Here is a 25,437-nt window from a genome sequence, read left to right on the forward strand (position 1 = left end):
CTATTTTCTCTTACCCTTTCTACTCTTTTTATAATATGTCTCTCATCACCTCACTACCCACTCTATACTCTTTTCCTATCTCCTTACAACCTATTTTCTCTACTAGCCACTGTACCCATTGTATAATAATGACCAATTACATTGCATTATTTTGTCTATACACTAACATGTAAATAATCTCTTTCTGTATTTTTCTACTATATATACTAGAATGTTTGTACTTGTCTTTATTACTACACATACTGTACTGTATTACTATATAAAATCGTATCTGTTAAATGTTGTGTGGAGCTTTACTCCCAGTGCCTCCACTAAAAATGGACTACTTGTCCAGATGGACCTTCCCGGCAAACAAATGTCAAATAAATAAATAAATAGCATGAATGGTGCCAACAGTAAAACATTTAAAGAGATACATCACATAATACAGAATGAAAAATAATCCAGCCTAAGCATTAATTTAAAACCACTGTTGAAACATACAACAAAAAGTCATAAAATTCCTACTATCATTTTCTAGATAATATTTAATAAAGAAAGATAACCATTGTCTAAGTTGAAAGAACCACTGCACAGGATATTAATTAATTAAAGTGTTGATTCAGTAAAAAATACAAACATTCAGCTTTAGCTTTCAAAATACTTTTAAAATAAATTAAATCATTTAATCCTGGTGGAAATCTAGCAGTCAACAAGAATTGTCAGAAAGCATTCTTTTTCCACCAGTAATTCCCTCTAATAGGGTGAATAACCTTTTCAAGTATGATGAAAACAGATTTCTAAAATTGTCACATTGAACCAAGTGCTTGTACAGACCATTACAGATGTTTATTTATATGTATAGCATAGATATGTTGCTATATTCTTGTCTTCAAAGGTCCTTCTGTCTTCCCAACATAAAATACTGGGCAAGAAGAACAGAAGGCAATGTACATGACACCTTTCGTGTTACCATCATATCTCCCTTTTACGGAAATTAATTTAGAATAACCAGGGACTGTAAAATGTGTTCCACAAAAAATAAATCTATATTGCTTACATCCACCACAAATTTTCATGCCCACATTTTTTGTGAAAACATTGTCTTTATTGTGGTTACTTTCCAAAATAGTTTTCAAATTCCTACTGTTCTTAAACACAAAACTGGGTGGGGATTCTACTTTATCCAATAACCCAAAAGCACCAAAAACAGCATCCCAATGGCTGTTAATCACCCTTTGCAGTGAGACAACTTCCCTGTCATATTCCAAAACTAATACTTGCGATAAGTTCTCATTATTCCTGGGGATGGTCTTGACATCCTTAATATTAAACCTTGTCCAACAGCAAAAACCAACCAAGTAAAATAAAAAGTTCCGTACTAAACAGACAAGAAATCTTTAATTCACAATTCCATAAAATAGAATGAGCGCTTTCGTCTGCCCATAGCAGACTTCTTCAGAATAATAAACCTCTGGTGCCTTGGTTTTTTATACAGTCCTAAATTATAGTATAATTTAGGACTGTATAAAAAACCAAGGCACCAGAGGTTTATTATTCTGAAGAAGTCTGCTGTGGGCAGACAAAAGCGCTCATTCTATTTTATGGAATTGTGAATTAAAGATTTCTTGTCTGTTTAGTACGGAACTTTTTATATTATCCTTAATATTAACTTGATGTAAAAGTGGACCAAATATTGCTGTTCTCGGTAATCTTTTACATACTGGGAGGGACAGTGGCCTAATGGTTAAGGTTTTTGTTTTACAAACACAAGGTGCAGGGTTTGAGTCTCACAAGGGATAACTGGCTAGGCTTACAATGGCTCACAAGGGCAGTTAGCTTAGTACTAACCTATGAACCTTACATTTTCGCTAACCTCCCTTAAAGGACAACAATGGAATTCTATTATTAAATGCTCAACTTCTCTGTCTTTTTTCTCCCTATTTACTGTCCCTGCTATGAATAAACAACAATACAGCATTTAAATATTTTAAACTGACTGTCTGTCTCCTCTAGAACAGTACCTTACTGTACTGTGGTGGTTTCACTTTCAAAAAACTTTTGTCCCAACCTGGAAAAGGTTGCTGCAGTCTCCAATTCACTGATGTCATCAAGGCCATTGAATGCAAGTAGTTTTCTGGCCATTTCCCTCTCCAAACTGACATCACCACTACCATCCTAAAAACCCACCAATGCTGTGATGTCACAGTTCCCTGGTCCTTCCCCTACCCATACAGAAAGTAAAGGCTAGAACAAGGAAACAATTCATGAGTCAAGCCTCCTGCTATGAGCTGTCAATCACAGCAGGTAACAACTCAATTTACTCAACACTTTGACAGCTAGGGAAGTTAGGTGTGAATGAGGATGGGAGATGAGTCAAAGTAGTACAATTCAGGCTTCACAGAGGACTGCAGTTTAACTATACCAAAAAGAAGCAGCAGTAAAAAGCACTTTGAAAGTCTGTTCTGTGGCATTTGCACTGTTTGTGTTTTAAATATTCATTGAATGGCATGAAATGTTACTTAAAACTAACTGACTGAAAGCAGTGTATGCATGTAAAATCAATGCAGTGACAGGAGCTTTAGGAAGAAAGAGGCCTGTCTGATGTTATTTTTTACAGACAAGCACTGCTTTGTGAGATACCTAGAGGAAGACTAAACAATCAGAATTACTTCAAGATGCCAGACCCCATGTGGTTAGACTCACACATTACATATAAACATATTTAAAAATCTGTAAATAGTCCCAGAGTGGTGCTAAAATGTAGGAAACACCAAACCATGATGAAATAAACATGCTTTTTCAGACTGTAGGTGCGGTTCTCCTTTAACATATGTCTGGATAGCCACAATTTGTGAATTAATCACACAATTTGGTGATTTCTACTTCAAAGGTTTCATCCACTGACATGTTTACTAAATCTGATCAACTACCCCTTCACCATATTTCTTTTCTGCCACAGAGGGTGCTGACTATCAAAATGCAAATTAGCTCCAAGACACTAACCCAAACTATTTCTCCTCTGTAGAAACCTGACTCAAAGAATCAAACCTACTACTCAACCCCAAAAGAACTAAGTTAAGGCTTTTTACCTCAAAAAGTTGCCAAAATCAAAAGCTATTTTTTACCACAGAGTCAGCAAATAATACTATCATTAAAACTATAACTCACAGTAAACTTCTAGGCATTATAATAGAAGACAATCTGAAATATGACCAGCATATAGTGCACACCATTAAATCTACACACCAGAAACTAGGCTCCCTTTATAGGATCAATGGATTCCTTACAGATACTGCAAGAAAAATTCTAGTCACCACCTTCTTACTGCTGGCTCTCTTACACACCACTCCTCTCCTAACAAACATAAGCAATACTCAAAGAAAGAAACTTGCCTCCTGCTACAATAAAATAGCTAAATTTGCCATCAGTCTCCCTCATAGGACCCACCATTAATTCAGCTTAAAGCAATTCAACTTGCTTGAACTGCACAACTGTCTAACATATTCACAACTGACTACAGTACACAAACTCATTCATGATCCAGAAAAATGCCCTACACTACAAAACGTATTACTACCCTACTGTCTAGCAATGGACCTCCAGTCTAGTAAAAAAATCTTATTACTTACAAGTAAGTCAAATAAAGTTCCAGGAAACTCACTCTATTTCCAATGCATTGCTAAACATTGGAATAGTATCCCCATGCAAATTAAAATTCTCTGACAAGCTCAGTAGTTTTAATCCACTGCTTAAACAACATCTTAACTAATCCTGGTTCTGTACATGCTCACCACACAGCTAAAATGTTTTTACTGTACAATACTATCCAAATACTCTACTTAAACATAATATTCTCAACCTCTTACTGAAATGACAAAACAAGTTTTATACATAACTGCTACCTGCACAATCCACCAAGTTGCACGTTCTTTCTCTTCAGTAACTTCCACCTCTGTAAAATCTTTGAATGTATATTTATAAATGCAACTATTGTTTGTGTATAAATGTAAATAGAAATGTAACTACTCCGTGTTTGACTGGAACTTAGTATAATGCAATGTAAGCAAATGGAGCTTTTTTCCCCAGGCCTCCATTGAAATGTGTATTACCCAGTTGGACTTGCCCGGTAAGCAAAGAATAAATAAATATACAAATTGTATAGTAAACTCTTTTTAATTGTTCTTGTATGTGAAAATGTTAATAAAGTAAACAGATGCCTTTTCTCTAAGAAAAGCTAAACAAAAGCATGTTTAAGCTAACAGGCTGTAATCGTGGGTTGTTGAGGTGGGAGATGGGGTGTAACAGTACACAGGTCATAATATACGTAGAGCTGATATGTTTTCTCTTACTTTTGCATTGGCGAATGTCTGGACTAAGACTTTGGATTAAGCTAATAATTTTAAGTGGAAACAAGTAAATATGAGAAAATCAAATATAATGAAACGTTTTCCTTTAACAGGAAATGTTTCAGCATGTCTTTCAAGCTGCAACAGAGGACTACATTTTTCTTTTTTTCTCTTACTTTTCCATGGAGGCAAGTGGATAATAGGGCAATAGAAGACAGAACACTGGTGTCTTCATGGCTAAAAGTTAATGATTTCTGGAAGTATGCAAATAGTTTCCACATATGGTTGATGGGGAATAAAGATTAAAAAGAAGGGATACTGATTATTCTAAGAAGAAGCACAGGCAATAACATGCATCTTAGCATGGATAAAATACAGTTGTGTACACTAATCATAAATGTAGATGTTCGAGTGTCTTCACTGTTGCAGTCATCACTGTAGGGTTCTTCCTGGCGGCAGGCAGCCCTTGGTCGGCCAGAATCCCAAAGTCTGGGTCCGGCGTCAGCTGTTCAGTCATGCTCCCTGACGTCAGAGCGCCAGGAGTACAAAGCTGCCAGCCGACGCCATGTTCTCCAGTTTTTCTTGTCCCAGATGTCACGTGCCCAAAAGTGTAGGCTAATAGTAAAACAAAAATGTAACATACAACAAACCCCGTACTCTGTAGCAAATACACCTCAGAAGAAGGGTGAAGTAGGAAACCACAGTAAGGAAAGTGTAAGAGGGGACAGGAGGGTGGGTAACTCAGAATGCAACAGTGAAGACACTCGAACATCTACATTTATGGTAAGTGTACACAACTGTACTATGTTCATTGTGTTTCACTGTTGCAGTCATCACTGTAGGGTTGAATCCCAAAGCTGAGATAAAGGGTGGTGGTTATAGAGTAGAAGGGGCGGCTAGAAGACCCTGCAAGACTGCAGAAGCAAAGCCTGCCCTAGACTTAGAGTAAAGAGGGAGATTATAGTGCTTAGAAAAAGTATGCACTGAACTCCAAGTTGCAGCTTCCAAAATATCTTTGGTAGGTACTCCCCTGAAAAAGGCAGCTGAAGTAGCAGCAGCTCTGGTAGAGTGAGTTCTAATTTTTCCTGGGATTTGCTTTCCATGATGAGAGTAACAAAATCTGATTCCATGAGCAATCCATTTAGAAATGGTCTGTTTTGAAATAGCTTTGCCTTGAGAATTTGTTGCATAAGAAACAAACAGTTGTTCTGTTTTCCCGATATCCTTGGTTCTGTCCAGGTAGAAACGTAGTTGCCTGTGTACATCCAAAGAATGCAAGATCCTCTCCCCCTTATTTTCTGGATTAGTGAAAAAAGTTGGCAGGTGAATAGTTTGATTTAAAGCCACTTTGGAAACCACTTTAGGCATGAAAGTAGGATTAGTCCTTAAAGACATCCTATCTTGATGAAAAATAATGTAAGGTTCCACAGCCATGAGAGCTTGCAACTCCGAGACTCTCCTGGCTGAAGTCAAAGCCAGCAGGATAGCTGTCTTCCATGATAAATACTTAATATCAGATGTGGCAGCAGGCTCAAAAGGAGGCAGAGTGAGTTTTTCCAGAACATAGTTGAGGTCCCTGGCAGGTATGCGTGGTGTCCTAGGAGGCCTTAAATTCTTTGCTCCTCTGAGGTATTGTTTCAGAAGTGGATGCGAAAAGATTGCAGGGTCTCTATTGTAATGTGCAGAGATAGCTGAGGCATCTATTTTTATGGAGGAGAAGTCTAAACCCTTATGTAGCATGTCTGTCAGGTAATGTAAAATCAATGGGATATTAGGAATGAGAGGATCCGAATCCTGAGCATACATCCAGGTGCAAAATCTCTTCCATTTATCTGCATAAGATTTTCTAGTGCTAGGCCATCTGGCTTTTAAGATGACATCCATGACCTGTTTGGGAAGGGTAGGAATAGTCATAGACCCTGAATTCGCCAAGCTGCCAGGCTGAGAGTTTTGATATGAGAGTGCAGAACCTGGCCCTGGTGTTGGGACAAAAGGTTTGGTATCTGAGGTAAAATCCAAGGAGGCTCCCGGGATAGATTCATCAGTGTTGAGTACCAAAATTGACGAGGCCAATTTGGGGCCAGTAAAATCATCTTGGGTTTGTCCTGTTTGATCTTTAGTAACACCCATGGAAGAAGAGGTAGTGGAGGAAAGGCATACCCCGAGAGGTTTCTCCAACTGAAAGAGAGAGCATCCACTTTCCATGCTAGTTTGTGAAATGTCCTTGTGCAAAAAATCTGTAACTGGTGGTTGGGGGGGATGCAAATAGATCTATGTCCGGGCAGCCCCAGGCTTCTGTAATCATCTTGAATATTTGGGTGTCTAGTATCCACTCATGTGGGTCTGACAGGTTCCTGCTCAGGCTGTCTGCCAGAATATTTTGTTTCCCTGGCAGAAACTGAGCTTGTAGATCCACTTTGTACGCTAGAGCTGTGTTCCATAGAGTCATGGCTAGTCTGCAAAGGGGTAGGAGTGTGAACCCCCTTGCTTGTTTATGTACCACATAACTGTGGTGATGTCTGTCCGTATCAGTAGTTGTCTTGGCTGTAGAAGATCCCTGAAAGACAAGAGGGCATTCTGTACTGCTAACATCTCTTTTAAATTGATATGTAGGTGCTTCTGATCCTCTGTCCAATAACCTTGCAGGCCTTTCCCCTGCAAGTGTGCTCCCCATGTGTAATCCGAGGCGTCCGTGGTTAACACTTGGCTGGCTGGAGGCAGACTGAAGGCTTTCCCTTTGTTGTGAAGACATGCCATGGTCCACCAATGGAATTCCTTTTGTAGGCAAGGTAAGACAGCAATTTGTGTGTCTAGACTGTGGCAATGCTGGGACCATACGCTTTTTAGGTACCATTGTATTTTTCTCATATGTAGTCTTGCATTTGGGATGAGAAGGATGTAGGAGGCCATGTAACCCAGAGCCTACAGGAATTTTTTTGCAGTTAGCTGAGACATTAATGCCAAGGTTTTGAAAGTTGAAGCCAGCTGTAGCTGCTTTCCAGATGTCAGGAAAGCCATCTGGGTTGTTGTGTTTAGAAGAGCACCCAGAAAAGTTATCTGTTGTGTGGGTGTCAAATTTGACTTTTTTATGTTCACAGTGAATCCCAGGTACTTGAGTAGATTTTGAACAAATTCCAGGTGCTGGAGTAAGACATCCTTGCAGTCTGCTTGAATAAGGCAGTCGTCCAGATAAGGGTAAATTTGAATTCCCTGGAGTCTGCAATAAGCTACTACTGGTGCCAGGCACTTGTTGAAGACCCTGGGCGCAGTAGACAAGCCAAAGGGCAGCGCAGAAAATTAGTAATATTTAGAACCGGCCTTGAACCTGAGGTATTTTCTGCACTCCTGTCTGATAGGGATGTGTAGGTAAGCCTCCTTTAAATCCAATGTCACCATCCATGCATTTTTGCTCAACATTGGCAGGAGCTGCTGCAGAGTAAGCATCTTGAACTTTGGTATCTCCAGGAAAGTATTTAAAACTGACAGATCCAGGATAGGTCTCCATGAATTTTGTTTTCTGGGAACTAGAAAGAGCCTTGAGTAAAAGCCTTGCCCCGTCTCTGATTGTGGAACCAGTTCTATGGCCCTCATAGCCATGAGGGAACCCACCTGGTTTAATGCCTCTGCCCACTGGTGTTTTGGTAGGTCTGGCCATCTGTTTGGTCTTGGCAAGGTATGAAAGTGGAATTTGTAACCTTTTGAAACCATATCCCGAACCCACTTGTCTTGGGTTATGTAAGTCCAATATTGTTGACAAAGAGAGAGTTTTCCCCCTAGAGGGGCTTCCAGGAGAGAAGTTCCTGGAGCCATGCAGGGGGAGTCATTGAGCCTGTTTTCTATAAGACTGAGGTCTGTCCTCTCCACCCCTGGGGGTGGAAGCACTCCACTGTCTAGGTCTGTAAGAGGTCTGTGCTTGGGCCCTCCCTCTGGAGCGCCTATATCTACCCCTCTGAGCCATGTCTGAGCTGGGAAAGGACCAGTTTTTTGTTGGACAATTTCTGCTAAATCTAGGGGGCTGAACTTGTAAGAAATCCTTAACCGTTTGCATGGATTTTGCCGTGTCCTCCATTTTCTTTATCACCTCTTCAGCCTTAGACCCAAACAAAACGTTATGCTGAACAGGAGCATCCAGTAACTTTGCTTTCACTTGGTCAGGTAAATTTTGTTCCTTTAACTAAGCATGCCTTCTAATGACTGTGCCAGTGGCAACCGCCCTGCATGAAGCCTCCAAGGCATCAAAACCACAGTGTAAACCATGCTTCCCCACTTGCTCAGTAGCATGCATCAAATCATGTAATTCCTTATTATCTGCATATGCAGAAATGGTACTTAGCTTTTGTTTCATAACAGACAGCAGGAATTGCTGATATTCTAGCATATGAAATTGGCAATTTAAAGCCCTGATAGATAAAGTAGCAGAAGTGTACACTTTTTTGCCCCATCTCTCCAAAGCTCTGGAATCTTTATCTGTCGGAATAGGGTTTTTAGCAGAGGCGGCCTTAACACCCTTTGGACCCTGAGAAATGGTTTCTGGATCAGCAGCAAGATTTTTGTAAAGGAACTGGTGGGAGTCAGGGACCCTGTAATATCTGTCAGGCTTAGCAGGGGCTGGAGGAAAAGAGTCAGGAGTTAAATTAGCCTCAGAAAAAGCATCATCCACAATATTCAAAATAGGAGGAATAGCCAGGGGTCTATGTTGGGGAAGAAGAAGGAAATCCCTAAGTCTTCTCTTAGATTCAGAGTACTCCTGTCCTTCCCAGTGACAATGTTCCCTCATGTCATGTAAAGTTTCCCCAAAAGAAAAATCCTCAGGGGGAGAAGCTGATGGAATGGATTCCTCAGCATCAGAATCTTCATAAGGAGGGAAAGTATATTCCTGTTCAGAGGAAGACACTGAAGAAATAGATGCCTGATCAGAGGATTCAAGATCCAATTCTTGCCTTGGCCTTTTGTCTGGAGGGGGATGTGAACCTCTAATCATGGTTAGTAAGTCCTCCGCCATTTTAAGCAGCTGTTTCTGAGATTTGGGTCCCGGATCAGAAGAGGCTTGGGCTGGTGTCTTTGATTTAGAAGGAGTCTTCGCCTTTGTCTTTGGTTTTGCCTTAATCAGAAGCTGTGTAGGCCGGAAAACCCCCTTGGAAGCCGGTACCTGCACAGTGGCTCCGGACCCATCCGAGGGAGCATTGTCCGAAGGTCCTGCAGCTGGAGTACTCAAAGGCCTAGTTTGCTCCTCGTGGGAGTCCGTTTCGGCAATCGGTTCTGAAATGGCCGACGACAGGGGCTGCGAAAGCGCCTCACTGACGACGGCCGAACCTGGAGCTGGCTCTGCTTGTAAACCGTCGTCTGATTTGGACCTCGGAGGCCTGTCCTTATCCTTGCATTGTTTGTGAACTCTGGTAGTCGGAAGCGTGTCCGACGACATTTTATAATTAAATCGCCTGCCAAAGTTGTGAAAAGCAAAACCGTACCTCAGCTTAATCGTACGTTGGTTAAATCTAGCACAAAACCGACAACTAGCTACGTCATGGTCAGGGCCTAAACAAGGAATACAGTAAGAGTGGAAATCCTTATGAGGTATTTGCTTCCCACAAGAAATACAATTATTAACTTTTTCTGACATCGGACTGGAGCAAGAAAAAAGTTTCCCCAACGGGGTACTTAGCTTTGAAAAGAAGAAGTAAGTCTTCGAACTGAAGTATGAAAAAATTACAGGTGTCAGCCGACTGGCACTTGTGAACTGCTTCCACCGCATGGCAAGAAAGACTGGAGAACCTGGCGTCGGCTGGCAGCTTTGTACTCCTGGCGCTCTGATGTCAGGGAGCATGACTGAACAGCCGTCGCCGGACCCAGACTTTGGGATTCTGGCCGACTGAGGGCTGCCTGCCAGCAGGAAGAACCCTACAGTGATGACTGTAACAGTGAAACACGATGAACATCTTCAATTTCAGATTAACTAGGGCCTGTGTTAGCAGCTATTTGGCACAAATGTTCATATTAGGAAGGTTAAATATTATTTGGAGACGTACACAGTTATATGTTTTTGTATTACATTAATAGGTTATGGGATGTTCTGGAGGTGTTGTTTGGTTTTTGTGTTTGAAGGTTTTTGTTAAAACAAAAAAGTCTTGTAAAATATGATATAGGTTCCAATGTCGATGATAAGAAAAAAAATGTTTAAAGGATTACCTTGCCAAACATTAATGGGTGCATGTATCACAAAAGCTGGAATTAGACATTTTAAAAAAAGCTACTATATATATATATATATATATATATATATATATATATATATATATATATATATATAAGGTGGGAATGATGACTTCTTACCAAAATAGTGATACTTCCCATATAGGCAAAAAGAAAATAATACTTTATTATATTAAGAAATGCAGAGTGCAACTAGCAGTGCTACAGGACACACGTTTGGAAAGAACTGAGCATGTGAATTTGATCAAGGGTTTAAAGATGGATATTCTGCAGAATAGCAGGGAGAAGGAAAAGAAGAGCACTTATATTAATTACTAGAGGTGCTCCAGTAGTGAAAGAAGAGGAAAGAAAGTTAATAATGGCAGATTTGTAGTAATAAGGGACAACTGGCAAGGATGAGGATTACACTGGCATGTATTTATATTCCACCTCTAAAAATGCTATTTTGGAGGTTAAAACATTGGGAGAAATAATCAGCTTTCAACAGGGAATATTACTTATAGATGGGGAGTAGATTTTCAATAATGAGGATATATTGGGGGGGGGCCTAGAAGGGAAAATATAAAAAAAGGGTAGATTTCCAAAGAAATTTGTGAAAATAACACAAAAAATAACAACAGCAGAATAACACAAGGTCAAAGGAACCATAAAACATAAAGTTTAATAAAGGAATAAAATCGATCAGTAAATTACAAATGGTAAGTCCTTTCAACTCAGCTTCATCAGACCATAACATCCATTAATCTAGTAGATTTATATATAACAAATTAAAACTAGTCCTAACCAATCAACATTAAATTGCATAAAAAACATAATGATGAAACAATTAAGCACATACCAATTAATTCAAACTTGTAAAACAAAGATCATAATATATAAAAACATAAAAATACAAATATAAATGATGAATAAAAAATAATTAATTAATTAGTTAATTAGTTCCTCAGATTTTGTTTTTTCAAAATAGATTTCAAGGAAGTCTTTTCATTCAACCCCTTACCCTGGTCAGCCCTTAGTCTAATGATACATCTTACCTCTGTAGTCTCAGTTATATTTCTTATGTTACCCTCACATAGGTTAGGTCTCACAATATCTATGACCAGGAAATTAAATACATGTTGTTCATCTGTACTCATGAGATGTTTTGATAGGGCACTGTTCATGGAGCACGTTTGCATATTATAAAGATGTTCCCTTATCTTATCCTTTAACATTCTGTTGGTTGTACCAGCATAGACTGCTCTGCACAGTAAGCAGTGTGCCAAATAAACAACATGCTCTGTGGTGCAATAAGCATCTACCTTGAATACATACTTGTATCCTGTATCGGGATGTTCAAAACAGCTACTATTGTCTACAAAAGGACAATAATTGCATTTCCTACAAGGTTATGCAACATTGTTTTCATCATGTTTATTACTGACTGGTTCTCTTGGATAGTATAGCATTGTTTTCATCATGTTTATTAGTGACTGGTTCTCTTGGATAGTATAACATTGTTTTCATCATGTTTATTACTGACTGGTTCCCTTGGATAGTATAACATTGTTTTCATCATGTTTATTACTGACTGGTTCTCTTGGATAGTATAACATTGTTTTCATCATGTTTATTACTGACTGGTTCTCTTGGATAGTATAACATTGTTTTCATCATGTTTATTACTGACTGGTTCTCTTGGATAGTATAACATTGTTTTCATCATGTTTATTACTGACTGGTTCTCTTGGATAGTATAACATTGTTTTCATCATGTTTATTACTGACTGGTTCTCTTGGATAGTATAACATTGTTTTCATCATGTTTATTACTGACTGGTTCTCTTGGATAGTATAACATTGTTTTCATCATGTTTATTACTGACTGGTTCCCTTGGATAGTATAACATTGTTTTCATCATGTTTATTAGTGACTGGTTCTCTTGGATAGTATAACATTGTTTTCATCATGTTTATTACTGACTGGTTCTCTTGGATAGTATAACATTGTTTTCATCATGTTTATTACTGACTGGTTCCCTTGGATAGTATAACATTGTTTTCATCATGTTTATTACTGACTGGTTCTCTTGGATAGTATAACATTGTTTTCATCATGTTTATTACTGACTGGTTCTCTTGGATAGTATAACATTGTTTTCATCATGTTTATTACTGACTGGTTCTCTTGGATAGTATAACATTGTTTTCATCATGTTTATTACTGACTGGTTCTCTTGGATAGTATAACATTGTTTTCATCATGTTTATTACTGACTGGTTCTCTTGGATAGTATAACATTGTTTTCATCATGTTTATTACTGACTGGTTCTCTTGGATAGTATAACATTGTTTTCATCATGTTTATTACTGACTGGTTCTCTTGGATAGTATAACATTGTTTTCATCATGTTTATTACTGACTGGTTCTCTTGGATAGTATAACATTGTTTTCATCATGTTTATTACTGACTGGTTCTCTTGGATAGTATAACATTGTTTTCATCATGTTTATTACTGACTGGTTCTCTTGGATAGTATAACATTGTTTTCATCATGTTTATTACTGACTGGTTCTCTTGGATAGTATAACATTGTTTTCATCATGTTTATTACTGACTGGTTCTCTTGGATAGTATAACATTGTTTTCATCATGTTTGTTACTGACTGGTTGTCTTGGATAGTATAACATTGTTTTCATCATGTTTATTACTGACTGGTTCTCTTGGATAGTATAACATTGTTTTCATCATGTTTATTACTGACTGGTTCTCTTGGATAGTATAACATTGTTTTCATCATGTTTATTACTGACTGGTTCCCTTGGATAGTATAACATTGTTTTCATCATGTTTATTACTGACTGGTTCTCTTGGATAGTATAACATTGTTTTCATCATGTTTATTACTGACTGGTTCTCTTGGATAGTATAACATTGTTTTCATCATGTTTATTACTGACTGGTTCTCTTGGATAGTATAACATTGTTTTCATCATGTTTATTACTGACTGGTTCCCTTGGATAGTATAACATTGTTTTCATCATGTTTATTACTGACTGGTTCTCTTGGATAGTATAACATTGTTTTCATCATGTTTATTACTGACTGGTTCTCTTGGATAGTATAACATTGTTTTCATCATGTTTATTACTGACTGGTTCTCTTGGATAGTATAACATTGTTTTCAAACATTTTTGTTCTTAAATCTAAAGTGGGGTGTTTCCCTCACTATTTCCTTTATTTTTGGATCTGCTGTTAAAATGCTCCAGTGTTTATTAATGATCTCTATTATATCCCTAATATCACATGTATAATGTATAGGGATGTCAACCTTTCTTATTTTATTCAAATGAACTCTACTTTGTGGGGGACAATTGTAATGTTCAGAAAAATAAGGCAGTGCAACATCCTTCCTCAACAAAGGAATCATACTCAATACATCATTTATTTCTACTTCCTTGTAACCCCTCATGACTAATCTATCTCCAAGATCAGATATTTCAGATACAAATCCCTCTTCAGATGCATTTAACCTGGAGGCTCTCATCCCTTCCCCTTTATTATGTTTTTAAATATATGTGTAGGGTGCATACTACTTCTCTGCAAAATGTGTTCTTATCACAAGATTTCCTAAAAATCCTTGCATCAATGGAACCATTCTCAGGTCTATGCACATAAACATCTAGATATTTAATTTTCACATCAGAACAGGTAACAGAAACTGTTAAGAATGTGGTTGTTGTATTTAAGCAATCATAACATTTCTTCAAAACATCCTTGTTCCATGTATACACAAAAAACAGATAATCAACAAATCTGTGATAAAAAGGGACAAAGCATTGAAACCAATCCATCCTAAACATATGATCTTCCTCCCACATAGCCATAACCATGTTGGCATAGTTATTTCCACTAGAAGTGCCCAAACCTACGCCATCCTTCTGTAGATAGTATACTCCATCAAACATAAAAACATTATTGTTAAGAACTATTTCAATGAATAGACAAATCAAATTAATTAATTGTTGACTAGATTCACTATATCTAGATAAATAGTTCTTTACATACTCAATTCAAATGTTGTTAGGAATCATAGTAAACAATGATTGAACATCCAAAGTCACAAAGTAGTATTTCAGATGTCTAGGTTGTGGCTTCATATAATCATAAAGGTCATTCAAAAAATGTTTTGAATCCCTTAAGGCCATATAGTTCTTATCTAGAACAGGACGTAGATGTTTTGAACGGTGCATTTGATAAAATTTATGAAAATATTTGTTATGAAAGATGTGAAGTCAGTAGCTGGAACTCAGACAGAATTTACATATTATTCCCCAAGGTACAATAACTAGGCTAGATTTCATAGAAATTATATTTCACAGGGACATGTCCATTTAATTGAGAACTTTGATACATAGCCAATAGCTACTTCAGATCACGAGACAATAATTACTAAGACAAAAATGCAAGGCAATGAAGTAAAGATGAGACAATGGTACTTCTGCACCAACCTGGTAAAAAGAGAGGAATTTAAGGACTGGGTAATGGAAATTATCTGAGAGTTATTAGGGAAGATAGAAAGTACTCCAGACGTTATAGCTAGTGAGCAAGATAAAATGAAAGTGGAGTTTAAAAATATGGCAGAAATAAAAGAAAAAGAGATCTGGTTAAGAAGTAATAAGAATTATTCCGATGGGCTGACAAAGTTTAAATCATGTCAAAATAAGAGGAATCTCATAGAACAAGATAAGGAGCAATTTCAGAGTGCTAAAGAGAAAATACCTAGAAAGTACCTGGATAATATGCGTGAGTTTAGAAAGACTGCTGTTAAGCAACTGTTTTTGATAATAACACTGAAGCCCAAAAACGTTTGGCACATTGACGTATACAGCAGAACGTAAAAGAGTTGTTTCCAAACTTAGGGAGCCAATAACAAGAAAAATAACCAGGGATCCTACAGCGATATTAAAGGCATTACAGACATTTTATGAAAATATGAGTAAAGCAAAAAAGTGGGAAATAAAGAAAAAGCACAAATGGAAATATTTATGAAAGACTTAAATATGCCAAAGTTAGAGGTACATGAGGCTCAAGAACTAGCATTTAAGATAGGAGGAGATGAGATAAAAATTGTGATGTATAACTAATCTACAGGAAAGTCTCCAGGAATACATGGTGTTCTGATGGAAGTTTGGAAGTTAGGAGGGAAGAAAGTGATAACGATCTGGAAAGTTTTGTACAACAGTATTTTAAAAGGAGGGGAGGCACAACACCCTACAAAAAAAACTGTGGTGGGTGTAGTACCTAAAGATGGTAAAAACCCAGCTGATCCAGATTCATATAGGCCAATTTCAATTCTAAACCATGACTACAAATTGCTTATGTCTATAATGGCTAAAAGAATGGCAAAGGCGATGCCAAACTTGACAGATTTGGACCAATGTGGTTTTGTGGAGGTGAAGCAAACATTTCACAACATTAACAGAACAATGGTGGTCCAGAGGGATGCAGAATGTAAGAAAATACTGGTGTTATTGGTGGGTCTTGATGCAGAGAAAGCATTCAACAGAGTAAGCTGGGATTTTATGAGTAGAGCAATGGAAGCATTTGCATTTCCTGATGCAATAAGGTTAATTAGAAGGATTTATGAGGGATTGGAGGCAAAAATCACAGTGGAATGGTTCCTCTCTCATAAGGTGTGTCTAAAGAGAGGAATCAGGCAAAGGTGTCCTCTTTCCAGTTTGCTATTCATGTTACATTTAGAGCCACTGAGAAATAAAATGAGGGACTCAGAAATTCAAGTGTATAATTAGTATGGTGTTAAGAAATGTTCACTTTATTTGCAGATGATATTATTTTGTACGTGACAGAACCAGAAAAGGACATCTCAGTGTTATGGGATATTCTGAGTCAGCTCTGGGATTTGGGGAGATATAAAATTAATAAAGATAAAGGAAAGGCTATCACTATAAACTATGTACACACACATGAACTGGTCCAGCAATACCTGTATTTATGGGACATGATAAAATGAACTACTTACGGATATGGATTAAAAAGGATTCGGCTATGGCAGTTTAGGATATGTGGGAAGAGACTAAACAGAAGATAATACAAAAACCGAGAAAATAGAAGCTCTTGCATATGGATATGGACAGCAAGATATAAGCAGTAAAAATGTTTTTAGCCCCTTTAATTTTTTACACAGGTCAGGTAAATTTTTATCAACCAGAGGAGAATTTGTGAAGAATAACTAATAAAGAGTTGAAAAATTTTACTTGGGAGGAGAAGAGGGCAAGACTCAAGTGAGATAAGCTGATCCTCCCAACAGAACAAGGAGGTGTAGGATTACCTGATTTGAAAGGAAATTTTAGAGGTACACAGTTAAGGCTCTTATACATAATACAAGCAGTAAGCTACAAGTCAAAGTGGAATGGAATGATGATGAAGCAGGGAATTAATTCAAGAAATAAGGAAAGAATGGGATTTTGGTCATAGTTTATTAAGCAGAATAACAACAGTCATGGAGATTATATTCATAAAGTAGCAGAAAGTATACTAAGAACTAAGCCAACACAAGAATGAAGAAAGGAGAGTCTGCCAATACGGATGACTGCAATTACAGGTAAAGAGAATAGACAAGAGGGGGCTGGAATATACTGGGAGGAAACTGGCAATGGAACCATGGTATTGGGAAAAAATAATTGGAGAAGGAAAGATAACAGAATGGGAAGAGACCAAGAATACATTTGGATTGCAGGCTAGTGATTGCCTACCCTATCAGGGACTGATAGTAGAGTATAGACAAACAGAAAGGGAAATGGGGATCCTAAATGAAAGACCTGCACTTGTTAAGCTTTTAACTGAATCTAGAACAGAAGCTGCAGTTAAAAAGGGATAAATAGTAGGGCCCCGGGGATCACTTCTGTGGCTCTGCTTGACAGGGGCACAGGAACATAATTTTCTTGGGTGGCGAAAGCCAGGGTACCTTTTTGGCTAGGCTTATATAGGCCCTAGGGCGAATAGCCTAGTACCTACCTATGAACCTATACATAAAATACTGCACAATAACTATAGTAATCAATCAGAAGCGGTCAGACTGGATTGGGAAGACAGATAAGATATGCAACTCACAAAGAAACAATGTGGGGACATAAGTATGCCTCCTAAATATGCAACAAAGTTTAGGAGATTTAAGACTTTTTACCTGAAATTTTAGCACAGATACTTTTATACCACAAGCAGACTCCAAAGATTTTTTCCTCAGGTTGATGGCAAACACTGGAGATGTTATAGGGAAGAAAGGGGTAAATGGGAACATATTTTCTGAAAATGTAATGAGTTGGTTCTGTCAGAAATACTGGGCGACCAAATGAGTGTAACAAAGGAAATATTTTTTTTTTCAGCTGGGAAAAAGGATCTGAACTGCATAGACATAGTACGGCATTGTTAAGTTTAATGCTGGTGGCTATCAAAAAGAGCAGTTACTAGAAAATGGAAATCAAAACCTAAATCAACTATACTTGAAGTAGTGAATATTGTAACAGATATAAAACAGCAGGGAGTGGGATCTTAAAAGGGTAGGAGTAAATTACATTGAAAAAAATGGAAATTGTGGGAATAATACATGCAGAAAAATGTTTTGAAGGAGGAATTAGGTTAAGAGAAGACAGGAACTGAATAATGTATGGAATGTTGCTCAGATTATAGATTACATACAATGTTACATATCCTATCATGTTTGTAAATGTGAAGTTAAGATGGTTTGATTGCTTTTATATAAACGTACATGCACGCATGCGTGCACACACACACACACACATACACACACACACATGCACATGCGCACACACACACACACACACACACACACACACACACACACACACACACACACACACACACACAAGCAGTGTCACCAATCCACCATATGTCTTTGGGATATGAGAGGAAACCACAGCATCCAAGGAAAATCCATACGAACACAGCTAAGACATGCAAACTCTGCACAGAAAGCACATCTCAAAACTGAATTGCTGAACCTCTTGCTATGAGACAACAGTTCTACTCACTGTGGCACTCTGCCACTCATTTGTTCCGATTAACAACACAAACCACAAACATATGAAAGGACTGGTGGGATGAATTAATTTTCTTCTATTGCATTTTGATCTTAACAAAGAGGCAGCTTATTTATTTTCTGGAGCACGCCCAAAATAACTGCATGAGTTGCCCTTAATAGTAGAGTCAAAACTGTGGCTGTCATCATGTGTGTCTTCTACTTACTTACCATGTTTTTTTCTGGAGTCTTGAGGAGGTGATGTTTCTGAGCTTTGGCAGGACTTTGAAGGAGATGAAACTGGAGTGTCTCCAAAGGTATCAAATGACGAGGCTTTTCTGCTCTGTAGGTGTTCTTCATCTTGATTTTCAGCAACGTTTTCAAATGAAAATGTTGAGCTGGTGGCAAGTGGGGACAAGGAAGAGGCACCAGAATCTGAAGCTGGTGAATTGGTTCGGAGGGACATGGGAAGGGGAGATTTGGCACTGTGAAGAGGGCTGCCGAAGCCATCAGAAGGCTGTTGGTGAAAGCAAACAAATACTATAATGTACCATGGCTGTAAAAATAACTACCTTTCAGGTATCATAGCAATTCATACTTTAATTTTTCTTTACGAGAGTTACTAACAACAGATATTCATGCATCCATTCTCCAAAAGAAGCATTAACCAACAAAATACCTTACCATTTTAGTTTTTTTACTTTAATTTGTAAACCGGGTACATGGACTGGTCATTCAACCCTTTTCAGCCACAGTCTAAACTCAAACAGAGCATTCTACATTGTACATAAATGCTATGCTACAGAGAATAAAAAAAGCACAGAGTATCCATTTCAAAATATTTAAATAAAACAGTTTGCATCTGTTCATACAGTATAACTAGTCCAATGACAGTAACTCTCAAAAACGTTTTTTTTGCTCTTTTAAGTACAGTCTTGCTGCACATTAAACATACAACAAAATACTATTTAAATCATGTGATTATTTTAAGCTACTACTCACCACCATTATAACAGGATAAATGTGCATCTATCTGCATGCGTATAATGATATTTTGTGTATGAGGCTGTAATCAGTCTATATCAATCAAATTGAATTCAGAGCTATGAATTTTATAACTTGAAAACTTTTTTTCTGCCTCTGTCTTGATGTACTGGTTCTTCTAAGAACAGTGAATGCCACAAATTAAACTTTATGCTAGTTGATCTCACATTAGAAAGTGAATCCCATAGACTCCTGGTATACCACAGCAGAGGTTGCAATGTTACTTTTCTAGTAAAACCACTAGGGCAGTGATACTAAGAAGCCTTCATTTAAGACAGTAACAGAATCAGTGAAAATGTGAATGCCTGTTTGTGCAGGTATGCATATGTATACATTTACTTGACACTACTTCCTTAAAAATGGCTAGAAGTAAACTAATGCTTTAATGTGTGTGTGTGTGTGTGTGTGTGTGTGTGTGTGTGTGTGTGTGTGTGTGTGTGTGTGTGTGTGTGTGTGTGTCTTTTTGCCTACAACTTAATGTTTTACAACCCCCTACATATGACATTATTTTATAAATTAAATTCATGGATAAAATAGTTGCATCTTACACTTCACAGGCATGTAAAAGTTGACTTACACAGCCAATTATAAAAATGACTTAGACTTGTTAAATGACTTATATTTAGTTAAAAGTTTTAAAGATAATGTGCAAATATGTTGTCCTTATTGTTTCCTTTTGCAGTAATTATACTCTCTCCATTAAAGTGGGTTTTCTGTTTCTAAAATCTTCAGATGAAACATTAAACTGAGGCTCCATATGCTTGAGTTAGTGGCAGTTCAGGTGATAGTAAAAGATCCCACAGCACCTATCAAAAAGACTAGGTGTGCTATATTATCATTTACAAAACTTTAAATCAATTATTTACACACACACATTGTTTATATTCATGCTTAAAAATATTTACAATTTATCAGCACAGGAGGACAAGTTATTAACACCAAAGAATTTAACTAAACAGTTCTATTTCTTTTATTATTTTTTCTTTATAAGTTCATACATTCATAGGTGTTTACTAAGCTAATGACCACAAGGGCTTTTTAAGCATAGCCATGCATTCCAAATCTCTGAAAAGTTCTGATACCCTTGGTAAGTGTAAGCAGGAGCCTAGGAGATTAACCATTTACAGATTGCCTGTGTCCATTAGAGAGATAGGTGCCAAACCAGGGATGAATTTCTTGTTCCTTATCCAACTGTCCAAGTTGCACTTGAATTGGGTTAGGGTTATGGATGGGGAGCCTATTCCAGAGACAGGGTAATCTCTGGGATACATACCTGTCTCTCCAGCAGGTCCTATTTATATCACAGGCAAGGTTCAAGTCATTAGAATGAATAATTCTGGTGCCGTTTGATTTGCGGATATGCAGGAGGTCAATCAGAGTGGGGTCTGACAATGCCGTGTATGTCAGGTATAGATCTCCTCTCAAAAGCCTGTAGGATACAGAATACAGGAATAGAGCCTTGTGGTGGTCTGCATAGGACATTGTACCAGTATTCTTTTAGTGAGGAACCTCTATGGACATTCCAGTTGTTGGATATGCGTGGTTTGGTACATACCAAAGGGGACATTGTACTCAATGACAGGTCTGATGAAGCCGAATACAGTGGAACAATGACTTTCTTAGACTTAGATACCATATTTTTGTGCATAAGTTGCGCATCATAGAATGATTACCTCACTACTGTAGACATGTGATGGTCAAAGTCTAGATTACTATCTATTTGTGTCCCTAAGTCCCTGACTACTGGGTCAAGTCTAAGGGGTGTGTTGTCAATATGATAGTTACCAGGGGTGGATGACTTCCCAAAGGACGCTATTATGCATTTCTTGGCATTTAGTTTTAGTCCATGGCTCTGACACTAGTTGTTTGTCTGTGTCAGCCCTTCCTGAAGAACATTTGTGTCAGTGTGGGATTCAGTGACAGCTCCTAATTTGTAATCATCTGCAACTTTAGTCAGTCAGAGGCCACTGACATTGACCTTGACTTTAGAGAAGTAAATGCCAAAAAGGAATGGTCCAAGGACTGATCCCTGAGGGATTCCACTTGTGACTGGGCTCTTTGAGAGGTGGACTCCACAATTCTAACTTCTTGGGTCCTGTCTGTGAGCCATTTGGCTATCCACCAGGTGACATATAGGTTTGTATCTAACCTCTTGAGTTTGTCACAAATGCCCAAGTGGAATATTGTGTCAAATGCCTTGGCCAGGTCAAGGTAGGCAGTGTGAACCACTCTGCCCTCATCCATTGCTTTGGTGACCTTCTCAAAGACGTCCACCAGGTTGAGTAGGCATGATCTGCCTTGACAAAACCAAACTGGGTTGGGTCTGGTATCTGGAGGTTTAATGTATCACTATTGATCATTTCCATGATAGTTCTTCCATGGCTTGGCTTTACATATAAAACTAGTGAGACCTATGGGGTTGTAGTTTCCATGGTCTGTAGACAGCCCACCTTTGTGCAGAGGGATGACTGTTGCTGTTCTCCATTCATGAGGCATGAAGCCTGTTTGGAGGCTATAGTTAAACAGCAATTCCAGAGGCCCTGATAGGTCATGTTTCATGCTATTTAGAAGGCATCCTGGGAGACTGTCTGGGCCCATTGATGAAGTGTTCTTGGCGTTAGAGAGAGCATTAAGGATCTGTTTGCTAGTGATAGCAGAGGGGGTTACATTTGATGGTATTTCCTTAGGGAAGGTTGAGGGGGGAGGAGAGTGGGGTAAAGTTGCAACTAAATTTATCGGCCAGTAGATTTGCTATATCTTCTGGCTCAGTATAGGTGGCTCCATTTACAATGAGCTCTGTACACAATTTTGTATTGCCTTTGATGTTCCGGACATAGATAAAGAATGTCTTGTGGTTGTCCTTGGCCCGGGAAGCCAAATTAACCTCAAAATTTGCTTTGGTAGACTTTATTTGTCCTCTGAGATGATTGTTTAGTTTGATGAGAGTGATTTTATCCTACTGGGTGCTGCATCTCCTAATTTCTGCCATGATTTTCTTCCTTCTGTTATACAGCCTATAATGTTGTGATTCCAGCAGGGTGACTTGTTTTTTGAGTTATTTCTGTACTTGTTCCTGGTGGGTACAGCTGCCTCCATGCAGCTATTAACATGCTTATACAGGGTTTCTGTGAACAGTTCTGCTTAGGCAGCAGTGTTCTCAGGGTGAAATTTTGCCAGGTTATCACTTAATAGAAGGAGGTTAGCCTTAGAGTAGTTTGTGAATATTCCAGGTTTAGCTGGGGGTCCAGGTTTTATTTTTACTTCAAAAGAGACCATTTTGTTGTCTGACCTTACCAGGGAAGACATTACAGTAATGGGTGTGCAGCACTCTCCCATATTAGTGAGGACCAGATCCAGTATGGCTGCACCCCTGGTTGGTGTATTGACTATCTTGTTCAGGGAGTTTGTGTTTACAAAATCCAGGAATCTCTGTGCCTGTATGTTTGGTGTTGTATAGAATTCACAGTTAATAGTGGGGTAATTAAAGTTGTCCATGAATATGGTATTGGGTTGGGTGGTTAGTGTTTCTAATAAGTTTAAATACATGATATTGGTTTCCTGAGTCATACAGGGGGACCTATAGCTGGCAAGGAAGTGATACTGGATTTTGCCTATGGTGATATGAACATGGAGCAACTCAAGTGCATTGTCCTGTTTGACCAGCCTTGAGGTATATATTTTTTTAATGTAAGTAGAGACACCTCCACCTGTAGTCCCTGTCTGTGTAGTAGCTGGTCTAAATGTGTGGAAGGCATTATAACCTTGCACTGTTAGTGTGCTCTCCACGGCTTTAAACTATGTCTCAGTGACTGCACAGACATCAGCATTCTCTAGGATGAAGAGAGCTTCCTGGGAGTGGAGATTTTTGTTTAGACTTCTAGCATTGAGCAGTAATATCTTTAGATTTTCTTGGTTTTGATTTGCTATGTCAGAAGTTCTTTCAGTTTGGCATTGCCAAAAAAAGGCACTATGGGGGAAGACAATGTTTAAGCTATTATTTGAAAGTCTAGAGGGGAGAGGTGCAGACCATCACTGGCAAAGCAGCATGGTCTGTTGACCATCTCCTTCCACGCTGACAAATATTGCACCCCGTTAGAATGACACCAGAAACTAGGCCAGTTATTAAAGTCTATCATATTTTGTTCGTATTGTGTCATCATCCTTGAAGACGGAAGCTCAGTGCTATTCTCATACCAGCCTGACACACATATTAAGAGAGCTCTATGATGTCTCTCTTCACATAGTCTAGGGATGTAAGTCTCAGGTCATTTACTCCCACATGGACTATGACTGAATCATACTGGTATTTGTGGTCCAATGACCTCAGTGCATGTGTAATGTGGTGAATCCTAGCCCCTGATAAGCAACTGACCATAACTTTCTCCTTACTCAGCCTGGTGAGAGGGACATCAGTGTGTCTCACAATGGTGTCTCCAATGACCAGAATGTTGGATTGTGTGGTAGCTTGCCTTATGAGCTTAGAGGTAGATGCTTCATGAGATGTGGCTCTATGTGTTGATGTGGGCATTGTTTTAAAAGAGTGCATTTGGGGCTGCTGAGGGTATTTGTTTTGTGTACTTTGTCTAGGAGGTCTTTGTAGTTTAGGAAGGTTACATTTAAGTGCCTCAGCATATGTGGGTCTATATGTTTGTTTTGAATTGTGTATGTACTACTGACAACCTTATTGACATTAGGAGTACTTTTATGTGAGAGCTTTGCCTCCAGTGGCACTGTGTAAATACATCTCTCACATACCATATCAGTTTGTTGACAATTAACTGGTTGTCAGTAAACATGAGGCAATTTCTACATTGCCTCAGGATGCCCATATCCATGGCAACACACCCCTTTTTATTGATTAGATAGCTGGAGTGAGAATATAAAGCAATGTCAGAAGTATTCAGTTTGCAACTCTGGGGACGATGCTTGTCACTGCAAACTAGTCCTGTGTGCAACTAGGTATTGGGGAAATTTCAGTTGTGCTTTTACAGGAAAAATGTCACTCAGGGTGTCTGTGTCTGTACAGGACATGGCCAAACAGTTGAGGGAAACTAATAAGTAGACCCTGAAAATGTAAGGATGAAGTATTTAGGCAGATATTCTGAAGTTAGAAACAAATCAAGCTGTACTTACTGAAAACAAAGAATTAGCTTCTCAAGAATGATGAAAAGAGTGGAGTCATGTGAATGGCTACTGCTTGGATACTTCTAGTGCTGGTCGCACCACAGCTTCACTCGGCTGGCATACAATGCTCCTTTGCTTCTCCTATTCACCAGAAGCCAAACGTTAGCACCAGTCCCAAGATGAAAAGCAGATCACAGCCTGCTTGGTGATCCACAGTATTGTTCCAGATGACGTAAGGGGCTGTAGGCTAGTTGTAGCCTTTTCCTGGTAGATGCCTTGAATAGCAACCAGACCAATCAGGAACATTAAGCACATGCACTCACTGTCCAACCAGAAACAGTCAGAAATTAATGCACTCTGCTCTTTCTCTCACCAGAAGCAGAATATAAGCACAACTTCCAAGCTAACACCTACGAAGCAGTTATTATGCTTTCTAGTGATCAGCAGTCTCCAGGAAAAAAATGTCCCTATGCTCCTTCTCTCACCATGAGTATATAGAAGACATAATCCGATGATGACTACTGAAAGGCAGAATGTGGGCTCTCTAATAACTGGTGGTCTTGCAATAGATGTTTAAAGGCAAGATGAAAGAATGGGTTAATATTATAAACACTGCAGTGTGCACTAAGCAAATATAAAAAGATTGTAATTAAAGTTTCTGCTGTCTAAGTGGAGAGCCACTAATTTT

General features: G+C 38.4%; 1 protein-coding gene across 1 annotated transcript in view; it reads right to left on the reverse strand.

The window, feature by feature from the left end:
• PPP1R9A (protein phosphatase 1 regulatory subunit 9A) overlaps positions 1-25,437 on the reverse strand; it is a 2,260,036-nt gene that overhangs the window by 308,542 nt on the left and 1,926,057 nt on the right. Inside the window, exon 13 of the mRNA XM_044065941.1 lies at positions 18,813-19,098. Within this exon, the coding sequence (XP_043921876.1) occupies positions 18,813-19,098 (286 nt within the window). The remainder of the gene's footprint in view (positions 1-18,812; positions 19,099-25,437) is intronic.

The sequence above is a fragment of the Protopterus annectens genome, chromosome 3.part0 (genome assembly GCF_019279795.1).
Source record: "Protopterus annectens isolate FY-2018-M chromosome 3.part0, PAN1.0, whole genome shotgun sequence".
In the NCBI taxonomy this organism is placed as follows: Eukaryota; Metazoa; Chordata; order Ceratodontiformes; family Protopteridae; genus Protopterus; species Protopterus annectens.